At 44.1% G+C, this 17,561-nt stretch overlaps 1 protein-coding gene across 1 annotated transcript in view; it reads left to right on the top strand.

Annotated features, from left to right (window-relative positions):
- Nucleotides 1-17,561, top strand: part of otulinl (OTU deubiquitinase with linear linkage specificity like) — a 47,250-nt gene that overhangs the window by 14,373 nt on the left and 15,316 nt on the right. Inside the window, exons 2-5 of the mRNA XM_033048465.1 lie at nt 5,971-6,127; nt 8,335-8,357; nt 8,471-8,562; nt 13,516-13,665. Coding sequence (XP_032904356.1) covers nt 5,971-6,127; nt 8,335-8,357; nt 8,471-8,562; nt 13,516-13,665 — 422 coding nt within the window. The remainder of the gene's footprint in view (nt 1-5,970; nt 6,128-8,334; nt 8,358-8,470; nt 8,563-13,515; nt 13,666-17,561) is intronic.

Genomic DNA, 17,561 nt, shown 5'->3' on the forward strand with positions numbered 1-17,561 from the left:
GTGGAACCAATAACATTGTCAGATTCCAGTTTTTGGTTTGTAAACAAGAAGGATGGTTAACAAGAATGGATTTGGAAAGAAGAAACTATTACTGAATTAATCTCAGTGTGTCTAAGCCTGCTCACTTTGTTCACCATCTCCATCAACAATTCTGAACTTTTAATATGCGATTAGGTGATTTTGTTACAGGTTCCCTTAATTATTTATCTACCTCCACAAATACATCCATATTAAAATCTGTAAAATGAAAAGGCATTGAATGTGTGTTATATATACAGGATGTCATATTGTCAAAATAATCTGCTCCATCCTTTTATGTTCTAAAATATTCTAAAACTTTCACTAGAACATTATCAAACAATATTTAACATTTAGCCACATGAGAAATTACAACAGCAGATGACCAGTTTCAGTTTAATATATTGATCCAGACAGTCATGGCTAAGCATCATGTGCCGGGCCAAGTGGCAGATCTCATCCTGGACTATTACAACCAGTTCAGCATGAGAGTCTCATCAGGGTCAGTAACATCAGAGTGGCACAGACTAGAGGTTGGGATCATCACAGGCTGTACCATCTCTGTGATCCTTTTTGCCTTGGCGATGAACATGATCGTCAAGTCTGCTGAGCCAGAGTGCCGGGGCCCTCGGACCAAGTCAGGAATGCGCCAACCACCAATCAGAGCCTTCATGGACGACCTGACTGTCACCACTGAGTCAGTGCCAGGAAGCAGGTGGATCCTGCAGAGGTTGGAGAAACTGATTGGATGGGCAAGGATAAGGTTTAAGCCAAGAAAATCAAGGTCACTGGTGCTGAAGAAGGGCAAAGTCATGGACAGGTTCCGCTTCAGCATCGAAGGGACACCAATCCCAACTGTCTCCGAAAGGCCAGTGAAGAGTCTTGGCAAGGTGTTTAACAGCAGCCTGAAGGATGCAGCATCTGTCCTGGCAACCTGTCAGGAGCTGGAGAGCTGGTTGCGAGCAGTGGACCGGTCGGGGCTTCCTGGCAAATTCAAGGCATGGATTTACCAGCATGGTATCCTGCCAAGGATACTCTGGCCACTGCTTGTCTACGAAGTCCCAATATCCATCATAGAGAGACTGGAGAGGAAAGTCAGCAGCTTTCTCAGAAGGTGGCTGGGACTGCCCAGGAGCCTTAGCAGCATCGCCCTTTATGGAAATAACATGAAGCTCCAGCTGCCCCTGAAGTCCCCGGAGGAGGAGTTCAAGGTGACTTGGGCCAGAGAGGTGATGATGTACAAGGACTCCAGCGACCCCAAGGTGGCTCAAGCAGGGGTGGAGGTGAAAACTGGGAGGAAGTGGAGAGCCGGCGATGCTGTGCTGCAAGTAGAGTCCCGGATACGCCACAGAGTCCTGGTGGGGGCCGTGACTCGGGGAAGAGCAGGCCTGGGAATCTTCCCATCTCCCCAGTTTGACAAGGCCAAGGGGAAGGAGAGGCGCAGGCTGGTCCAGGAGGAAGTGAGGGCAGTGGTGGAGGAGGAGAGGTGTACCAGAGCAGTTGGATTGAGGCAGCAGGGAGCCTGGACAAGGTGGGAGCAGGCCATGGACTGAAAAGTCACATGGACTGAGCTCTGGCAGGTTGAACCACAGCGCATCAAGTTCCTGGTCCAGGCAGTGTATGATGTCCTGCCCAGCCCATCGAACCTCTTCATCTGGGGCAAAGCGGAATCTCCAGATTGCCCGCAATGCTCAGGCAAGGGGACGTTGGAACACATCCTGAGCTGTTGCCCAAAGTCTCTTGGGCAGGGCCGGTACACATGGCATCACGACCAGGTTCTTAAACCCATTGCAGAAGCTATCAGCATGGGAATCAGCAGCTGCAGATGAGAACGCCCCACCACCCAGATGATCACCTTCGTGAAGTGCCGGAGTGCAGCTGCCAAGAACCACAGCAGCCAGGAATCCGTCAGGAATCCTGGCGACTGCACAGGACTGGCAGCTTTCCGTAGACCTGGTGAAACAGCTGAAGTTCCCACAGCACATTGCCACGACCACCCTGAGGCCAGATATCCTCCTGGTCTCAGAGGCGACCAAAAACATCGTCTTGTTGGAACTGACAGTGCCGTGGGAGGACCGTCTGGAGGAGGCCCACGAGAGGAAGGTGGCCAAGTATGAAGAGCTGGTCATAGACTGCTGCAAGCAGGGCTGGATGGCAAGGTGTATGCCCATCGAGGTTGGCTGCAGAGGTTTTGCAGGGCAATCGCTCTACAAAGCCTTGAGTGCACTGGGCATCAACGGAGTGGCGAGGAGAAGGGCAATCAAGAACATCACAGAGGCAGCGGAGATGGCCTCGAGATGGCTCTGGATCAGGAGAGGAGGTCCATGGGGAGGAGCGAATGCCACCTGAACACAAGTCGTGGTCTGATCAACCACGGCTGGGTCGCCTGGGTGAGAGTGTCTGATGTTGAAAGACCCGAAACACCCAATGACCCCAGGTTACATCACTGATGATGTGTTTAGGAGCATCTATCGATGTATTTGTATCAATCACATGAACGAAGGTACAGTGAAAAGCTTTTGTTGCCTGCTAACCAGTCAACACGATACATTGTTTACATTTGATCCATTTACAGTGTATAGATACATGATAAAGGAATAATGTTTAGTGCAAGGTAAAGCCAACAAAGTCCAAGCAAGAATAACGATGAGAAGGCCTACCGGGAGGAGGTGACTGATCTGACACTCTGGTGTCAGGACGATAGCCTCCTCTTGAATGTCAAAAAAACAAAGGAGCTGATCGTGGACTTTAGGAGGGCACATCATCCGAGGAGCATCTCTGGAGAGAAGGAATGGGTGACGTTTCGTGTCGAGACTCTTCTTCAGTCTGAAAAGAAGGGTCTTGACCCGAAACATCACCCATTGCTTCTCTCCAGAGATGCTGCCGGTCCCGCTGAGTTACTTCTGCATTTTATGTCTATCTTCAATTTTCTTGGCCCCGCTCTGGGAGTAGAAGTGGGGGCGGATCCGGACCGCAACGGCCGTGAGCCCCAGGCCGAGTTCGGCGATCGTTTGCCTGCTTCTGCTGCTGTTGGAAGTGAGACGTTGCGTCGTGCCAGGGTCTTGGGCCTGTCCCACTTTGGCCGTCAGTTCTGCGACAGGCTGTTGGCGCGCGAAGATTTCGTTCACTGCAAGAATTTCGGAGCCACGTGCGATGTCGGGACCGGCCCCGCACAACTCCATACCCCTCCACGCTTCTAAATGGGACCGGCCCCGCGCGGCCATACGGTGCCCGTACGCCTCAAGCGACCACGAGGTCACGTAATTTCCGAGCCAAGGAAACGTAAGTGGGACAGGCCCTTAAGGCAAGGCAGCGTCTTTACCACCTCAGGCAATTGAGGACGTTCAGAGTGTCTCTGAGGATCCTTCAGTGCTTCTACTCAGCGGATGTGGAAAGCATCTTGTCCGGAAACATCACATTTTGGTTTGGGAACTGCTCTGCCCAGGACAAGAAGGCTCTGCAGAGAGTAGTGCGTTCGGCTGAACGCACTATGGGAACTACACTCGCCCCCCCCCCCCCCCCCCTCCCCTCCCCTGCAGGAACTATACATCAGAAGGTGCAACTCCAGAGCCAACAAGATCATGGGAGACCCCTTCCACCCCAGCAACGGACTGTTCCAGCTGTTATGGTCAGGCAAACGCCTCCGTTGCAATGCTGTGAAAATGGAGAGGATGAGGAGTTTCTTCCCAGAGGCCATTAGGACTGTAAACTCCTATCTCACCAGGGACTAACTTTACTGTACCATTCTACTGTTGTGTTGTGCCTTTTTAAAATTGCTGTTTTTTCTTTTTTTTCCTCCCACAAATATGTTATATGTGATTCTGTTCCATTCTGCTTTGGGTTTTTTTTTGCACAATTCGTGAGCATTGCCACTTTTCATTTCACTGCACATCTCGTATGTGTATGTAACGAATAAACTTGACTTGACTTGATAGTCTGTGGGTCACCAAAGAGGTAGATAGTAGTTCAGCACTGCTGTCCGGTTGTGGTAGGATGATTTAGTTCCCCGATAACAGCTGGGAAGAAACTGTCCCTGAATCTGGTGGTGTGTGTTTTCACACTTCTAGACCTTTTGCCTGATGGGAGAGGGGAGAAGATGGAGTGGCCAGGGTGTGACTCGTCCTTGATTATGCTGCTGGCCTTGCTGAGGCAGCGTGAGGAATAAATGGAGTCAATAGACGGGAGGTTGGTTTGTGTGATGGTCTGCGCTACATCCACAATTCGCTGCAATTTCTTGCGGTCTTTGATGGAGCTGTTCCCAAACCAAGCTGTGATGCATCCTGATGAAATGCTTGGTAGCAAATGTTTGGTAAAGTGGGTGTTTTTGATGTTCTCATTAAATTTAGAAGGGGAGTGGAAGTTTTGGGAATAGAATTCCAAAACTAAGCATTCAATCACAGAAATAATGTTTGCTCCTTGTCTCTCTTGATGTTGGGTAAAAAGCAACCTATTCCTCAAAAGCCATTTATTTTTTAAATCAATATTTGACTTTCTTTAAGCAATAAGAGGCATTAGGGTATTGAACACTGCCAGAATATTCTTTTGTTTTAACCATGCATACTTGGCTTAATAAGTGGTAGTTGGAAGTGTTCAGCTTTGTGTATTTTATGATATCTTGAAAGGCATTCGAAAACGTTGGTGACTGTTGTAAGGTATCTTAATTTGAAGAATAACAAGACACTCTCATCCAAGAATGGGAAAGATTAGTTTCATATAAAAATAGAAAATGCTGGAGATGCTCAGCAGATCAGACAACTGCCGTGGTGGGAACAACAGAAGCCATGCTGCAGGTCAATGACCTTTCCTTAGAAAAATACCTTTATTGTAAATGGTCTTGACTGGAAATATTAACTAATTTTCCCTCTTTTCATTTGCTGCATGATCTGCTAGACACTTCCAGCATTTTCTGTTTTTATTTCTGATTTCCAGCAGTTGTACATTTCTGCCTTCTATAAATGGTTGAAGGGTTAAGCATATAATCAAAGTGATATTTGATTGAATGTGCATAAAATGCTGATATTCAGATGAGATCAAGTCAGTTGAAGATATAAAATAACATTATTAGTATTATGTACAAAATCATGAATGAAACAGATCTGGCAGATGCACAGAGTAGGGGAATTGAGGACCAGAGGACATGGGTTCAAGGTGATGGGGAAAAGATTTAATAGGAATCCGAGGGGTAACTTTTTCACACAAAGGGTAGTGGGTGTATGGAACAAGCTGCAGCAAGTTGAGGCAGGGACTATTGTGAAATTTAATAAACCTTTAGACAGGTACATGGATAGGACAGGTTTAGAGGGATATATGGGCCAAATGCAGGCATATGAGACTAGTGTGGATGGGACATTATGGAGCCGGTGTGGACAAGTTGGGCCGAAGGGCATGTTTCCACGCTTTATGACTGGTCTCACTATTTGTGGAACTTATAGTTTACTGGAGATAGACACAAGAAGCTTGAGTAACTCAGCGGGACAGGAAGGATCTCTGGAGAGAAGAAATGGGTGACGTTTCGAGTCGAGTCCTCCTTCAGAGAAGCAGGGGCAGTTTACAGAGGTGCCAGCAGCTGAGCCACTATGCTGCCCCCTTGAGCATATGCCTGAATAGCAACAGTGTGTAGACTTCAAAAATAATTTAATGATTTGGGAAGCAATTTGGCTAAGCTGTGGCTATGAAATAAGCCATGTAAAGGAATGTGGATAAAAAAGGCATGAAATCAGTCTGAAGAAGGGTTTCGGCCCGAAACGTCGCCTATTTCCTTCGCTCCATAGATGCTGCTGCACCCGCTGAGTTTCCCCAGCAATTTTGTGTGCCATGAAATCATAATGGTTCACCTTATTGAACAATTAAGCTTTTTCAAAAGTGGAAGCTTTTGCACTGTTTCTAGGCTTTTGCTGCTTATGACAATATTAAAGTGAGTGTTCCTAAAATTATTTGTTATTTTCAATGCAGAAACAAAGACACACTCCTTAAGTCAAGCATTCTCCTGGATCATTGACTGGACCTGGAAAAAGCTTCCAAATCCATTAATTGTTGGAATAGCAGCAATTGTGTTAAGTTCATGGTTTGTCAGAGCACCTTACAAATGGATAGTATATCTTCTAAAATGGTACGTGACTGATTTTTAACTGATGTTGTATCATATGTCAAGCTGTTGTGTTGATGTAGCTAATTCTCTACAAATTCTTTTAGTAGTCTGCAACCTTCCTTTGTCTCTTAGAAACATAGAAAATAGGTGCAGGAGTAGGCCATTCGGCCCTTTGAGCCTGCACCGCCATTCAATATGATCATGGCTGATCATCCAACTCAGTATCCCGTACCTGCCTTCCCAATTCATCCTCAAAATACACCTGGTGTGGTCTCATCAAGACCGTGTACAACTGCAGTAGTACCTCCCTGCTCCTATACTCAAATCCTTTTGCAATGAATGCTAACATACCATTCGCTTTCTTCACTGCCTGCTGCACCTGCATGCCTACTTTCAATGACTGGTGTACCATAACCCCCAGGTCTCGTTGCATCTCCCCTTTTCCTAATCGGCCACCATTCAGATAATAGTCTACTTTCCTGTTCTTGCCACCAAAGTGGATAACCTCACATTTATGCACATTATACTGCATCTGCCATGCATTTGCCCACTCACCCAACCTATCTAAGTCACCTTGCAGCCTCCTAGCATCCTCCTCACAGCTAACACTGCCCCCCAGCTTCGTGTCATCCGCAAACTTGGAGATGTTGCGTTCAATTCCCTCGTCCAAATCATTAATATATATTGTAAATAGCTGGGGTCCCAGCATTGAGCCTTGCAGTACCCCACTAGTCACTGCCTGCCATTTTGAAAAGGACCCGTTTACTCCTACTCTTTGCTTCCTGTCTGCCAGCCAGTTCTCTATCCACATCAATACTGAACCCCCAATACCGTGTGCTTTAAGTTTGCATACTAATCTCTTATGTGGGACCTTGTCGAAAGCCTTCTGAAAGTCCAGATATAACACATCCACTGGTTCTCCCTTATCCACTCTACTAGTTACATCCTCGAAAAAGTCTATAAGATTCGTCAGACATGATTTACCTTTCATAAATCCATGCTGACTTTGTCCAATGATTTCACCACTTTCCAAATGTGCTGCTATCCCATCTTTAATAACTGACTCTAGCAGTTTCCCCACTACCGATGTTAGACTAACTGGTCTGTAATTCCCCGTTTTCTCTCTCCCTCCCTTTTTCCTTTATTCCAGGTTAGTTTAGCAAGCTGCAATTTCATTTAAACTATTCCACAGTCTCCTTGTCGAGTGAACTAGATTCATATGTAGGTAACTGCTGCTCTGAATATATCTATTGTTTTCAAAACCAATATAGGAGATCCCTGACTAAATCTATGCTGATCCACAGCTCTAATCTCAAACATTGAGAAAAGCAGCAGAGAGAAGCTTGAGCTTATCATCAGCAGAAGCTTGCATGAGTTTGTCCCGTTAAATTTAATTCCCGTTTCAGAATAATGTTTACCCATCTTGTACAGCAGCACCTGCAGTGCACACAAAGTGTACAACTTTGAGAATGTTATGATAAGACTGAGAAATTACATTAAAAGGTATAACAATAATCAGGCTAAGGCTGACTTTCAAAGAATTAACACATTGGTCCCAATAACTATGTCAGTCTAAGACAAGAAAGGCCAAGAAGAAAGTTAAAAGATATTAATAAATCAAAGGAAATTGCTTAATTATGAAAGGTTTTGACCAGCAAAATAGGACAAGGCATTATTAAGAAGAAAGAAAGAATAAGAGTAATCTGGCAGTAAATATATAAACAGACTGTAAAAGTTTCTCAATATACATAAAGTGAAATATTAGTTAAGGATGATCCCTCTCACAATGAGATAGTAGCAATGTCATTGGGGGAATGAGGAGATGATACAGAAATTAAGCAAACAATTTGTGTTTGTCTTCAGAGAGGATGAACAGCAAATCTCTTATTATACCTTTGCCAGAAAAAAAATCTACGCCAGAGGATTTTGGAATTTTGTATTTTCAAGTTCCTCACAAAAAATGATTTGGAGTTCTTGAACTAGTCATGTTGGTGTCTGGTTCTCTCCCAACTCAGGAACTGTCTGGCTTCCACATTACAGTTCAAAATTAGTCAAGCATGGAATTGTGAGCATGAATCCATGTGCATCTACTTGGGAGAAAACTGTTGGATTGGCATTATAAATATAAAATGTAAAAAATTGTTCAATGCTTAAGTATATGCACCTACATAAAATATAAATCAACTACCTAGACATTGATATTTCTTTCTCCCATTTTATCATTACAGGCCCTTAAGGATAAGAGGCAAAAGTAAGAGATGATTTATTCTTTCTGAAGTGTTTATGTTCAAAGTTTGTTTTTTGTGAATCTACTTTGTACATTAAGTGATGGATTTTTTTTTTTTATCCCTCGTTTTGATTCAGGAAACATTTCTGTTGGTCCACTAATGGATATCTTAGAATATGCAAACATCGAATGGAAAGGAGATACCAAGCAAGCTGAGAAGCTGAGAATGGTAACTATCAAGCATTTTTAACTCTACTGAAACATCCATTTAAAAAATGCTGCCCTCTGAAACAAAACAGTGGGCTGGACTTTGTGGTGTAATGTTGTCAGCTTTTCTTTATTCTGGTGCTACAGGGTTCAGGATTTCGACAAATTAATACTCTAATTAGGAGTCTAGAAAAGTAAAGCTGCAACAAATTCACGCACCTACACTGGGGATTTACTGGTTAGATCTGAAACAGGGATCTCTCCTTCATTAATTTCAATGGAGGAGAACAAATACTAGTAAATTAGATTTGTGTTGGTATTAAAAACTATTTTGATTATTACAATTCTATTTCAATGTTTTTGAAGTTTCAATTAATTTTTCATGTTCAAAATTAATAATGATGTGTTTAATAGGTGTGGAATATTTTTAACAATTGGAAATATTTCAGATTTTGACATCCAGCTAAACATGGATTTAGATGCCTTTTGTTCAGCACTTCTGTGGGTGGGGCTTGTTCTGCACTCATTTGTCCTTCTTCCTCCATCCACAGCCCACAATCCCCATCCCATATACCGAAAGGCTTGCAAAGGCATGGGTTTTCTCAGGGTGTTCTGGTTTCCTCCCACATCCCAACGTTGTGCAGATGTGTAGGTTAATTTGCCTCTGCAAATTAAAACTTTGATATTAGATCAATAATGCTAAACACATTTAGTCCGTGTTTGCAAAATCTTTGAGTGCAAACACAGTTTAATATTGTATTTAGTTTTCAAAGTTATCTACTTTGTAAAAATGCATGGCAGTCTTTGAGCTATTTTACATTAAAATTCTAAATGTCAGGAAGTGTGATATTAACCAGATTATTGTAAAATGTTTGGAAATGTATGCATTTTTTTAAGGATTTCAGTTGATGGCTCTTCTTCCAAGATCTTGTTTAATAAGTCTCTACTGTAAATGGATTAAGCTTTTTAAAATTCTAGTTGAATTTTTGAGCTATTGGATTTATGTTATCTGCCCATGACAAATATACAGATTCAGTTTCTATGATTTATTTCTTTGCTCTATTTCCTTATTAAATTTGATTGGTCTGATACTGAACTATGGAATGCCAGTCACATGCTTTTCTCTTGTTAATGATTCCTCTGCAGCCAGGGTGCTCCATCAACTGCTATGAGCTGCTTAACAAGATTGATAAGAAGCTGCTTGCTGCTTGTTGAAATATTTTAAGAATTAGATGTATGGAAATGAACACATTGAGAAATCATCACCAGTCATATGAACTAGTCCCACATCGCATTTATTAAAAACTATAATATCAGTATGAAATACTTTTGCTTAACATAGACACTGATTGATGGTGTAATAATGCTCTCAGTCCAGAGTCATAACCTAATTTAGAACCCAATAAAGATGAAGAGTTTCTCTGAAGTAGTGGGTATTTGTCTGCACTAACAAACAAAATAGAATTTATTTGGGCAGCCAAAATCTCAGAAGTTTAGTGTTTGCACAAAGTGCAGTTGCTTTAATATCACCCTTAAACATTTTTTAAATTTCAAAAATAAACTTTATTTGTAAAAAATATATATATAAAACAAAAAACATGCAAACACTTAATATATTCCTCATATCTATACATTAAATATTACTACCGTTATACTCAGTAGTGGAGGTCCCTGTCTTTACACAAAACATCCTTGCCACTCGTGGCCCCCTGGGGTGACATCCTTTCCATTCTTAAACTTGTGCAGACTCAATATGTTGTTAATAAACACAACCATTCAACTAGGAACAGCCATCAGTGATTTTCTTTTAATGAAATAACATTAAAGGAGAAGACAATCAGGAATTCTTATACTTATATTGTGTAGTGTGATTCCAGAAAATATTGATATTTAATGTGTAGGAAACTCCCTACCAATGTCCAAGAAACCTCACACGCTCTTCGTCTCTTCAATGACTTCCATTTTCCAGGCCCCCACTCCCTCATCTTTACTATGGATGTCCAGTCACTCCCTACCTCCATCCCCCACCACAAAGGTCTTAAAGCTCTCCATTTCTTTCTCGACCGCAGAACCAGCCAATTTCCGTCTACTAATACCCTCCTCCACCTAGCTGGTCCTTACCCTCAACAACTTCTCCTTCGACTACTCCCACTTCCTCCAAATCCAAGGCATTGCTATGGGCACTCGCATGGGACCCAGTTATGCCTGCCTCTTTGTAGGGTACGTCGAACAATCATTGTTCCAGACGTACACTGGCCCAATTCCCAAACTCTACCTACGCTACATTGACAACTGCATCAGTGCTACCTCCTGCACCCATGCAGAACTCACTGACTTCATCAACTTCACGACTAATTTCCATCCTGCACTCAAATTCACATGGACCATCTCTGACATCTCCTGCCGTTTCTAGATCTTGCCGTCTCCATCACAGGAGACAGACTATTGACCGACATCTATTACAAACCCACTGACTCCCATAGCTATCTTGACTAAACTTGACTCTCCGCTACTCCCAATTCCTCTGTCTACGCCACATCTGCGCCTAGGATGAGGTTTTCCATACCAGGTCATCGGAGATGTCCTCATTCTTTAGGAAACGGGGGTTCCCCTCTTCCATTATATGTGAGACTCTCACTTGGGTCTCCTCGATATCCCGCAGCTCCGCTCTTGCTACCCCTCCCCCCATTCGTTACAAGGACAGAGTCCCCTTGTCATTCTACCCCATCAGCCGTCACATAAAACATATCCTCCAGCATTTTCGCCACCTCCAACGGAATCCCCCTACTGGCTACATCTTCCTATCTCCACCTCTTTCTGCTTTCTGCAGAGATCGTTCCCTCCGCAACTCCCAGGTCAACTCGTCCCAAACCACCCCTCCCCAGGTACTTTCCCCTGCAACCGCAGGAGGTGCAACACCTGTCCCTTTATCTCCTCCCTCGACTCCATCCAAGGACACCGTTAGTTTTTTCAGGTGAGGCAGAGGTTCACTTGCATCTCCTCCAACCTCATCTACTATATCTGCTGTTCCAGGTGTGAACTCCTGTACATCGGCAAGACCAAGCACAGGCTTGGCAATCATTTCGCTGAACACCTCTGCTCAATCTGCCTTAACCTACCTGATCTTCCAGTTGCTGAGCACTTTAACTCCCCCTCCCATTCACAATCTGAGCTTTCTGTCCTGGGCCTCCTCCATTGTCAGTGAAGCCCAGCGCAAAATGGAGGAACAGCACCTTATATTTTGCTTGGGTAGCTCACATCCCAGCAGTATGAACATTGACTTCTCTAACTTCAAATAGCCCTTGCTTTCCCTCTCTCTCCATCCCCTCCTCCATCCCAGTTCTCCCACCAGTCTTACTGTCTCTGACTACATTCTATCTCTATCCCGCCAACTCCCGTCATGAATCGGAAGAAGGGTCTCGACCCAAAACATCCCCCATTCCTTCTCTCCAGAGTTGCTGCCTGTCCCGCTGAGTTACTCCAGCATTTTGTGTCTACCTTAATATTTAATGTGATCTTTTGAGCACTAATTTAATTTCCTGAATTGGCACTGAAATTTGTAATTATGTGACTAGAACGCAGAAAAGCTGAGAATCTATATGTTAAATTGCATGTTTGCAATTGAAAATGCTTTAATAAGCCAAATACTATTAAATTTGATGAATGAAATGTATATCTTACTATAGTGTCCCCTGAAAGCTAAATATTAAAAAGTATTGTAACTCTTTGAAGAAATGTGGATATAACTATTTAATTAACCATATAACAATTACAGCACGGAAACAGGCCATCTCGGCCTTTCAAGTCCGTGCCGAACACTTATTCTCCCCTAGTCCCATCTACCTGCACTCAGACCATAACCCTCCATTCCTTTCCCGTCCATATACCTATCCAATTTATTTTTAAATTATAAAATCTAACCTGCCTCCACCACTTCCACTGGTAGCTCATTCCACACAGCAACCACTCTCTGAGTAAAGAAGTTCCCCCTCATGTTGCCCCTAAACTTCTGTCCTTTAATTCTCAAATCATGTCCTCTTGTTTGAATCTTCCCTACTCTCAATGGGAAAAGCTTATCCACGTCAACTCTGTCTATCCCTCTCATCATTTTAAAGACCTCTATCAAGTCCCCCCTTAACCTTCTGCGCTCCGTTGTTGATACCGAGGCACTGAACCAACGTAAAGCTGCTGGGTCTGACAACTACCAGCCCAAGATTGCTACAGTACATGACTTCACTGCTCATGATGATTTTTGGAATGTGGGAACAGAGATCTTAGATTATCGCAATATGATTCGGCAGAGCCAACATAGATTAAGGAAGGAAAATTTGTGTTTCATTAATCCAATAAATTTTATTTTGATGATGAATTGGGAAAATCAATGGTTGCAGTATATCTGGATCCTTTCAAGGAATTTAATGAGGTGTAACATGAAATGTAACAGTAAGATTCATTGGTTTGTGGTTACAAGTGTGTTGATGGAGGATTGATTAAAGGGCGGTTGAGTAATAAACAGTTAACATTGGCAGATTTTTTTTCTCATGGAGTTGCACCGTGACCACGACTAGGTCCTCTGCCAATGTGAGATAAAGACAGATTGATTAATGTTATCCCAATTCAGAGGTACAAGATGTGCAAGATTGTGAGAGAGATTGACAGGGTAGCTACCAAGTGGCTGTTTTTTTCAATCTGATCAGTGAAGAACCAGGGGACATGGGAAAGCAGGCACCCAAATGTAATTAAGATGAGGTGTATGTAGGTGCTTCTATGTAGGTGGCTGTAAAATGTTTATGTAGGTGGTTGTAGATTTTTGGAATCTTCTGTCATACTTAGTAAGCATATAGATCTTGGATAATGAGGGAGTAATGGGGAGCAACAATGTTTGAATAGTGAAGTAATGTCAGATGGCCTAGTCGTATTTCCATTTCATATTCCTCCAGTTTGATAATTACATAGTCCAATTTCTATGTTGCAGGCTTACGAAGATATTTATTTGCTGCACCACATTAAACACATGCGAAGAATCAGAGGAGATAACTACTGTGCTCTGAGGGCGGTATTGTTCCAGATTTTCAGCCTGGGTATACCTCTTCCATCGTGGATGAAGGAACAGGACATAACCAAGGTAACTTGAGCTTGTAAAGTATAAGACCAAATGCAAAACTGTTGTATCTCAATGCATTGAATCAGTGAAAATGGACTCTGCTTCCAAAACACACATTTATTTCATTATTTTTAAGTGTGAACGTATATTGTATACCTTTCAGCTGTTTATTGCGTAAACATGAGGCCATACGGAGAGCATTTCTAATACAGAGGAAATATCTCTAATAGGATGAAATCAGGGTTGCTGTAGGGATAAGTTGTTAACAAAGTTATATAACTTGTTATCACCATACATTTAGCAAGTAACAGATGTAGTTGCTGAATGTAGACAATAGTGCTGGAGAAACTCAGCGGGTGAAGCAGCATCTATGGAGCGAAGGAAATGGGCAACGCTGCTGAATGTGATCCACAACACTGCATGTATGTCCTTTTGGAGCTGTTGCCCCTGCTGGTAAGATGATGATATGGAAAGACTTGTTATCTGGACCTGTTTTAAGTTCTCAACATTTTGCTAATTTGCTTAGAATTAATATTTGTGCTGTAATTTAATAACATATTTATTAAGATCTGCCTACCAATTCTTCTGTGTATATATAAATAATATGGCCGTAAAAGCTGTCAGAGATTACTATACCAAGTCAAAGGGCAGGAATAACAGCAAGAAAGATTTAAATTAAAGACATGTGACTGTTGCAGTTTTGCCAGATTCCATGGATTATTGTTAAGAAAATGAATGGGAATAGAGGTTGAAATTCGTCAATGAAAAGGAGAAATGGGGATCCACATTGATCGAAAAAATAAACATTAAATATGTGATATTCTGAGTTTTATATCGGGGAACTAATTACAGAGTTAAGAAAGTGAAAATGAAGTTGTCTGATTCTTTTGTTAATTTAGTCTGAGGTTGTGCACTTAGCCACTGGCTTTGTCTTTTCCAAATTTTTATTCTGAGCACAACTATTTGGAAAGGGTATTGGAAAATATGTAAAATGAATTCTGTCGAATGTACTTTGTATTAGAGGATATTATTCTGTTGGTGAGGAAATCAGCAGATGGTGAGATGGGTTGAACACTACTCCGACCTCTACTTGAGAGAGAGAGCACTGTGTCCCCCTCAGCCCTTGATGCCATCGAGTGCCTGCCGACCATGGATGAGTTAAACGCAGAGCCGACAGTAGAAGAGTTCAGGAAGACCATTGACAACCTGGCCTCAGGCAAGGCCCCAGGCAGCGATGGGATACCCCCTGACCTGATCAAGCATTGCAAGACCACCTTACTGCTTCCTTTGTATGAAGTCCTCTGCCAGTGCTGGCAAGAAGGAGCTGTACCGCAGGACATGAGGGATGCCACCATCATTGCCCTCTACAAGAACAAGGGCGAGAGAAGCGACTACAACAACTACAGAGGCATCACCCTCCTCAACATCATCGGCAAGGTCTTTGCTCGGGTCATCTTGATCCACCTGCAGAAGCTGGCAGACGGGTCTACCCATGAGGTGGAGAGGTACCCTGAACCAACATCTCAAAACGGGGGAAGAGAAACTGATTAACGCAGCGCCAGACAAGCGGGCACGCAGAAAGGAGCGCAGCAACTTCAACAAACCAGAGACCACACACAAATGTGACCTTTGCCACAGAGACTGTCACTCCCACATTGGTCTCTTCAGCCACAAGCGACACTGCTCTAGCAGAGGTTTTGAGCAAGCAGCCAACAACTGGGATGCATCACCCATGGTCAGTCATGACCGAGGGGGGGAGGGGGGGGCGCGACGATATTCTATTGAAATATTTAAAATTTTAAGTAAACTTCAAAAGCAGAGAAGAGCTCAACAATTTGAAAGGTTTGAAATGCGGATTGTTTGAAGTTCATGTTCAATTGGCAATATCTATATTACTAAAAGTCTGTTCTTGACCGGTTTTGGCCATCTGTGCTGTGATTTCCGAGAGAACGCCGCCACCTACGGCCGTCATTTTTGGCCACCTCGCTCAGAGCCCCCCTCCGCCTTATGTGTGCCGAGGATTTTTCCCGTCGATGAAAAATGACAGAGATATTAATGATTTTACAAAATTCCCAATTCTCTCTGCTGCCCCTGCTGGCGGCGGGGGAGGGACTATAAAACCAGGAAGTGGTGTGCCTCAATCAGTGTCTGCAAGCTGGAGGAAGGCAGAGGGTCACGTTTCTCTGAGCTGTGAATAACACTGAACACATGTCTACTCAAATGTAAGTGTCCTTAGTGGTTCTAAAACACTTGCAGAATGTGTCTATTGGTTCTAAAATGTTTGCAAAAAGTGTTTATTGGTTCTAAAATGTTTGCAAAAAGTGTCTCTTTTGCTTCTACAATGCTTGCAGAATGTGTCTTTTTTGGTTCTAAAATGTTTTTTTAGGTTCTCCCCCCCCTCCTCTCCTCCCCCCCTCTCCTCCTCCCCCCCTCTCCTCTCCCCCCCTCTCCTCTCCCCCCCTCTCCTCTCCCCCCCTCTCCTCTCCCCCCCCTCTCCTCTTCCCTCTCTCCTCTTCCCCCCCTCTCCTTCCCCCCTCTCCCACCTCCCTCTCCTCTCCCACCTCCCTCTCCTCTCCCACCTCCCTCTCCTCTCCCACCCCCCTCTCCTCCCCCCCTCTCCTTCCCCCCCTCTCCTCTCTTTTTCTCCCCTCAATCCCCTCCCCCACCTAAACCACGCTCCCCTCCACACACCCCTACCCCCTTCCCTCCACCCTGCCTCCCCCTCCCTGCTCCCCACCTCTCCCCCTCTCCCCCTCCCCTCTCAGCACACCCTCTCTCTCCCCCTCTTTCCCCCCCCTCTCTCTCTCCCCCTTCTCCCCTCCATCCCCTCCCCCACCCTCCCTCTTCCCTCCACCCCCTCCCTCCCCCCCACCTCACCTCCCTCTCAGCACCCCCTCTCTCTCCCCCTCACTCTCACCCTCTCTCTCTCCTCCCCCCCTCCCCCACCTTTCCCCCCTCACCCACCCTCCCTCTTACCCTCCTCTCCACCCCCCTATCCCTCTTGCCCCCCTCTCTGTGTCTCTGTCTCTCTCTCTGCCTCTGCCCCTTCTCTCTCTGCCCTCACTCTCTACCCCAGCCCGCCGCCCCCCCCCCCCCTCCCCTCTCTAGATGTGACTGCAAGTTGGGGGCTATGCGTCAGTAGATAGGGTGGTTATGGGGTAAAAGGAGCAAATTAATAATATTAATATAATATCAAAGGGGTAATTAGCGTGAGTGCGGGGTAGTTAGTGTGTGTGACGCTGCGTGCCGCCGCCCCCGCCCCCCCCACACAACCGCACGTTGGGGGAACAGACCCAACGGGTCTGCACTTGGTCTAGTATTTAACATAGACAACAGCAAGAGAGGTAACAAAAACAAATACAAACTTAAATTCAAACTTACCCAAAAGTGCAATTCATGCTGTTAGACACCCCTGCCCCCACCTCAAGTTCAAGTTCAAGTTCAAGAGAGCTTATTGTCCTGTGTCCCTGATAGGACAATGAAATTCTTGCTTTGCTTCAACACACTAGAACATAGTAGGCATGAATACAGAACAGATCATTATGTCCATATACCATTATATAAATATATACACACATGAATAAATAAACTGATAAAGTGCAAATAAACAGATAATGGGCTATTAATGTTCAGAGTTTTGTCCTAGCCGAGTTTAATAGCCTGATGGCTGTGGGGAAGTAGCTATTCCTGAACCTGGTCGTTGCAGTCTTCAGGCTCCTGTACCTTCTATCTGAAGGGCCACTTTTCAACATAATTGTATAAGGGGTAAGAGTGTTGTAAAAACAAGCCTGAAGGCTTTGTGTCTCAATGCAAGGAGCATTCGTAATAAGGTGGATGAGTTGAATGTGCAGATAGCTATTAATGACTATGATATAGTTGGGATCACGGAGACATGGCTCCAGGGTGACCAAGGCTGG

Source organism: Amblyraja radiata, chromosome 2 (genome assembly GCF_010909765.2).
Source record: "Amblyraja radiata isolate CabotCenter1 chromosome 2, sAmbRad1.1.pri, whole genome shotgun sequence".
Classification (NCBI taxonomy): Eukaryota; Metazoa; Chordata; class Chondrichthyes; order Rajiformes; family Rajidae; genus Amblyraja; species Amblyraja radiata.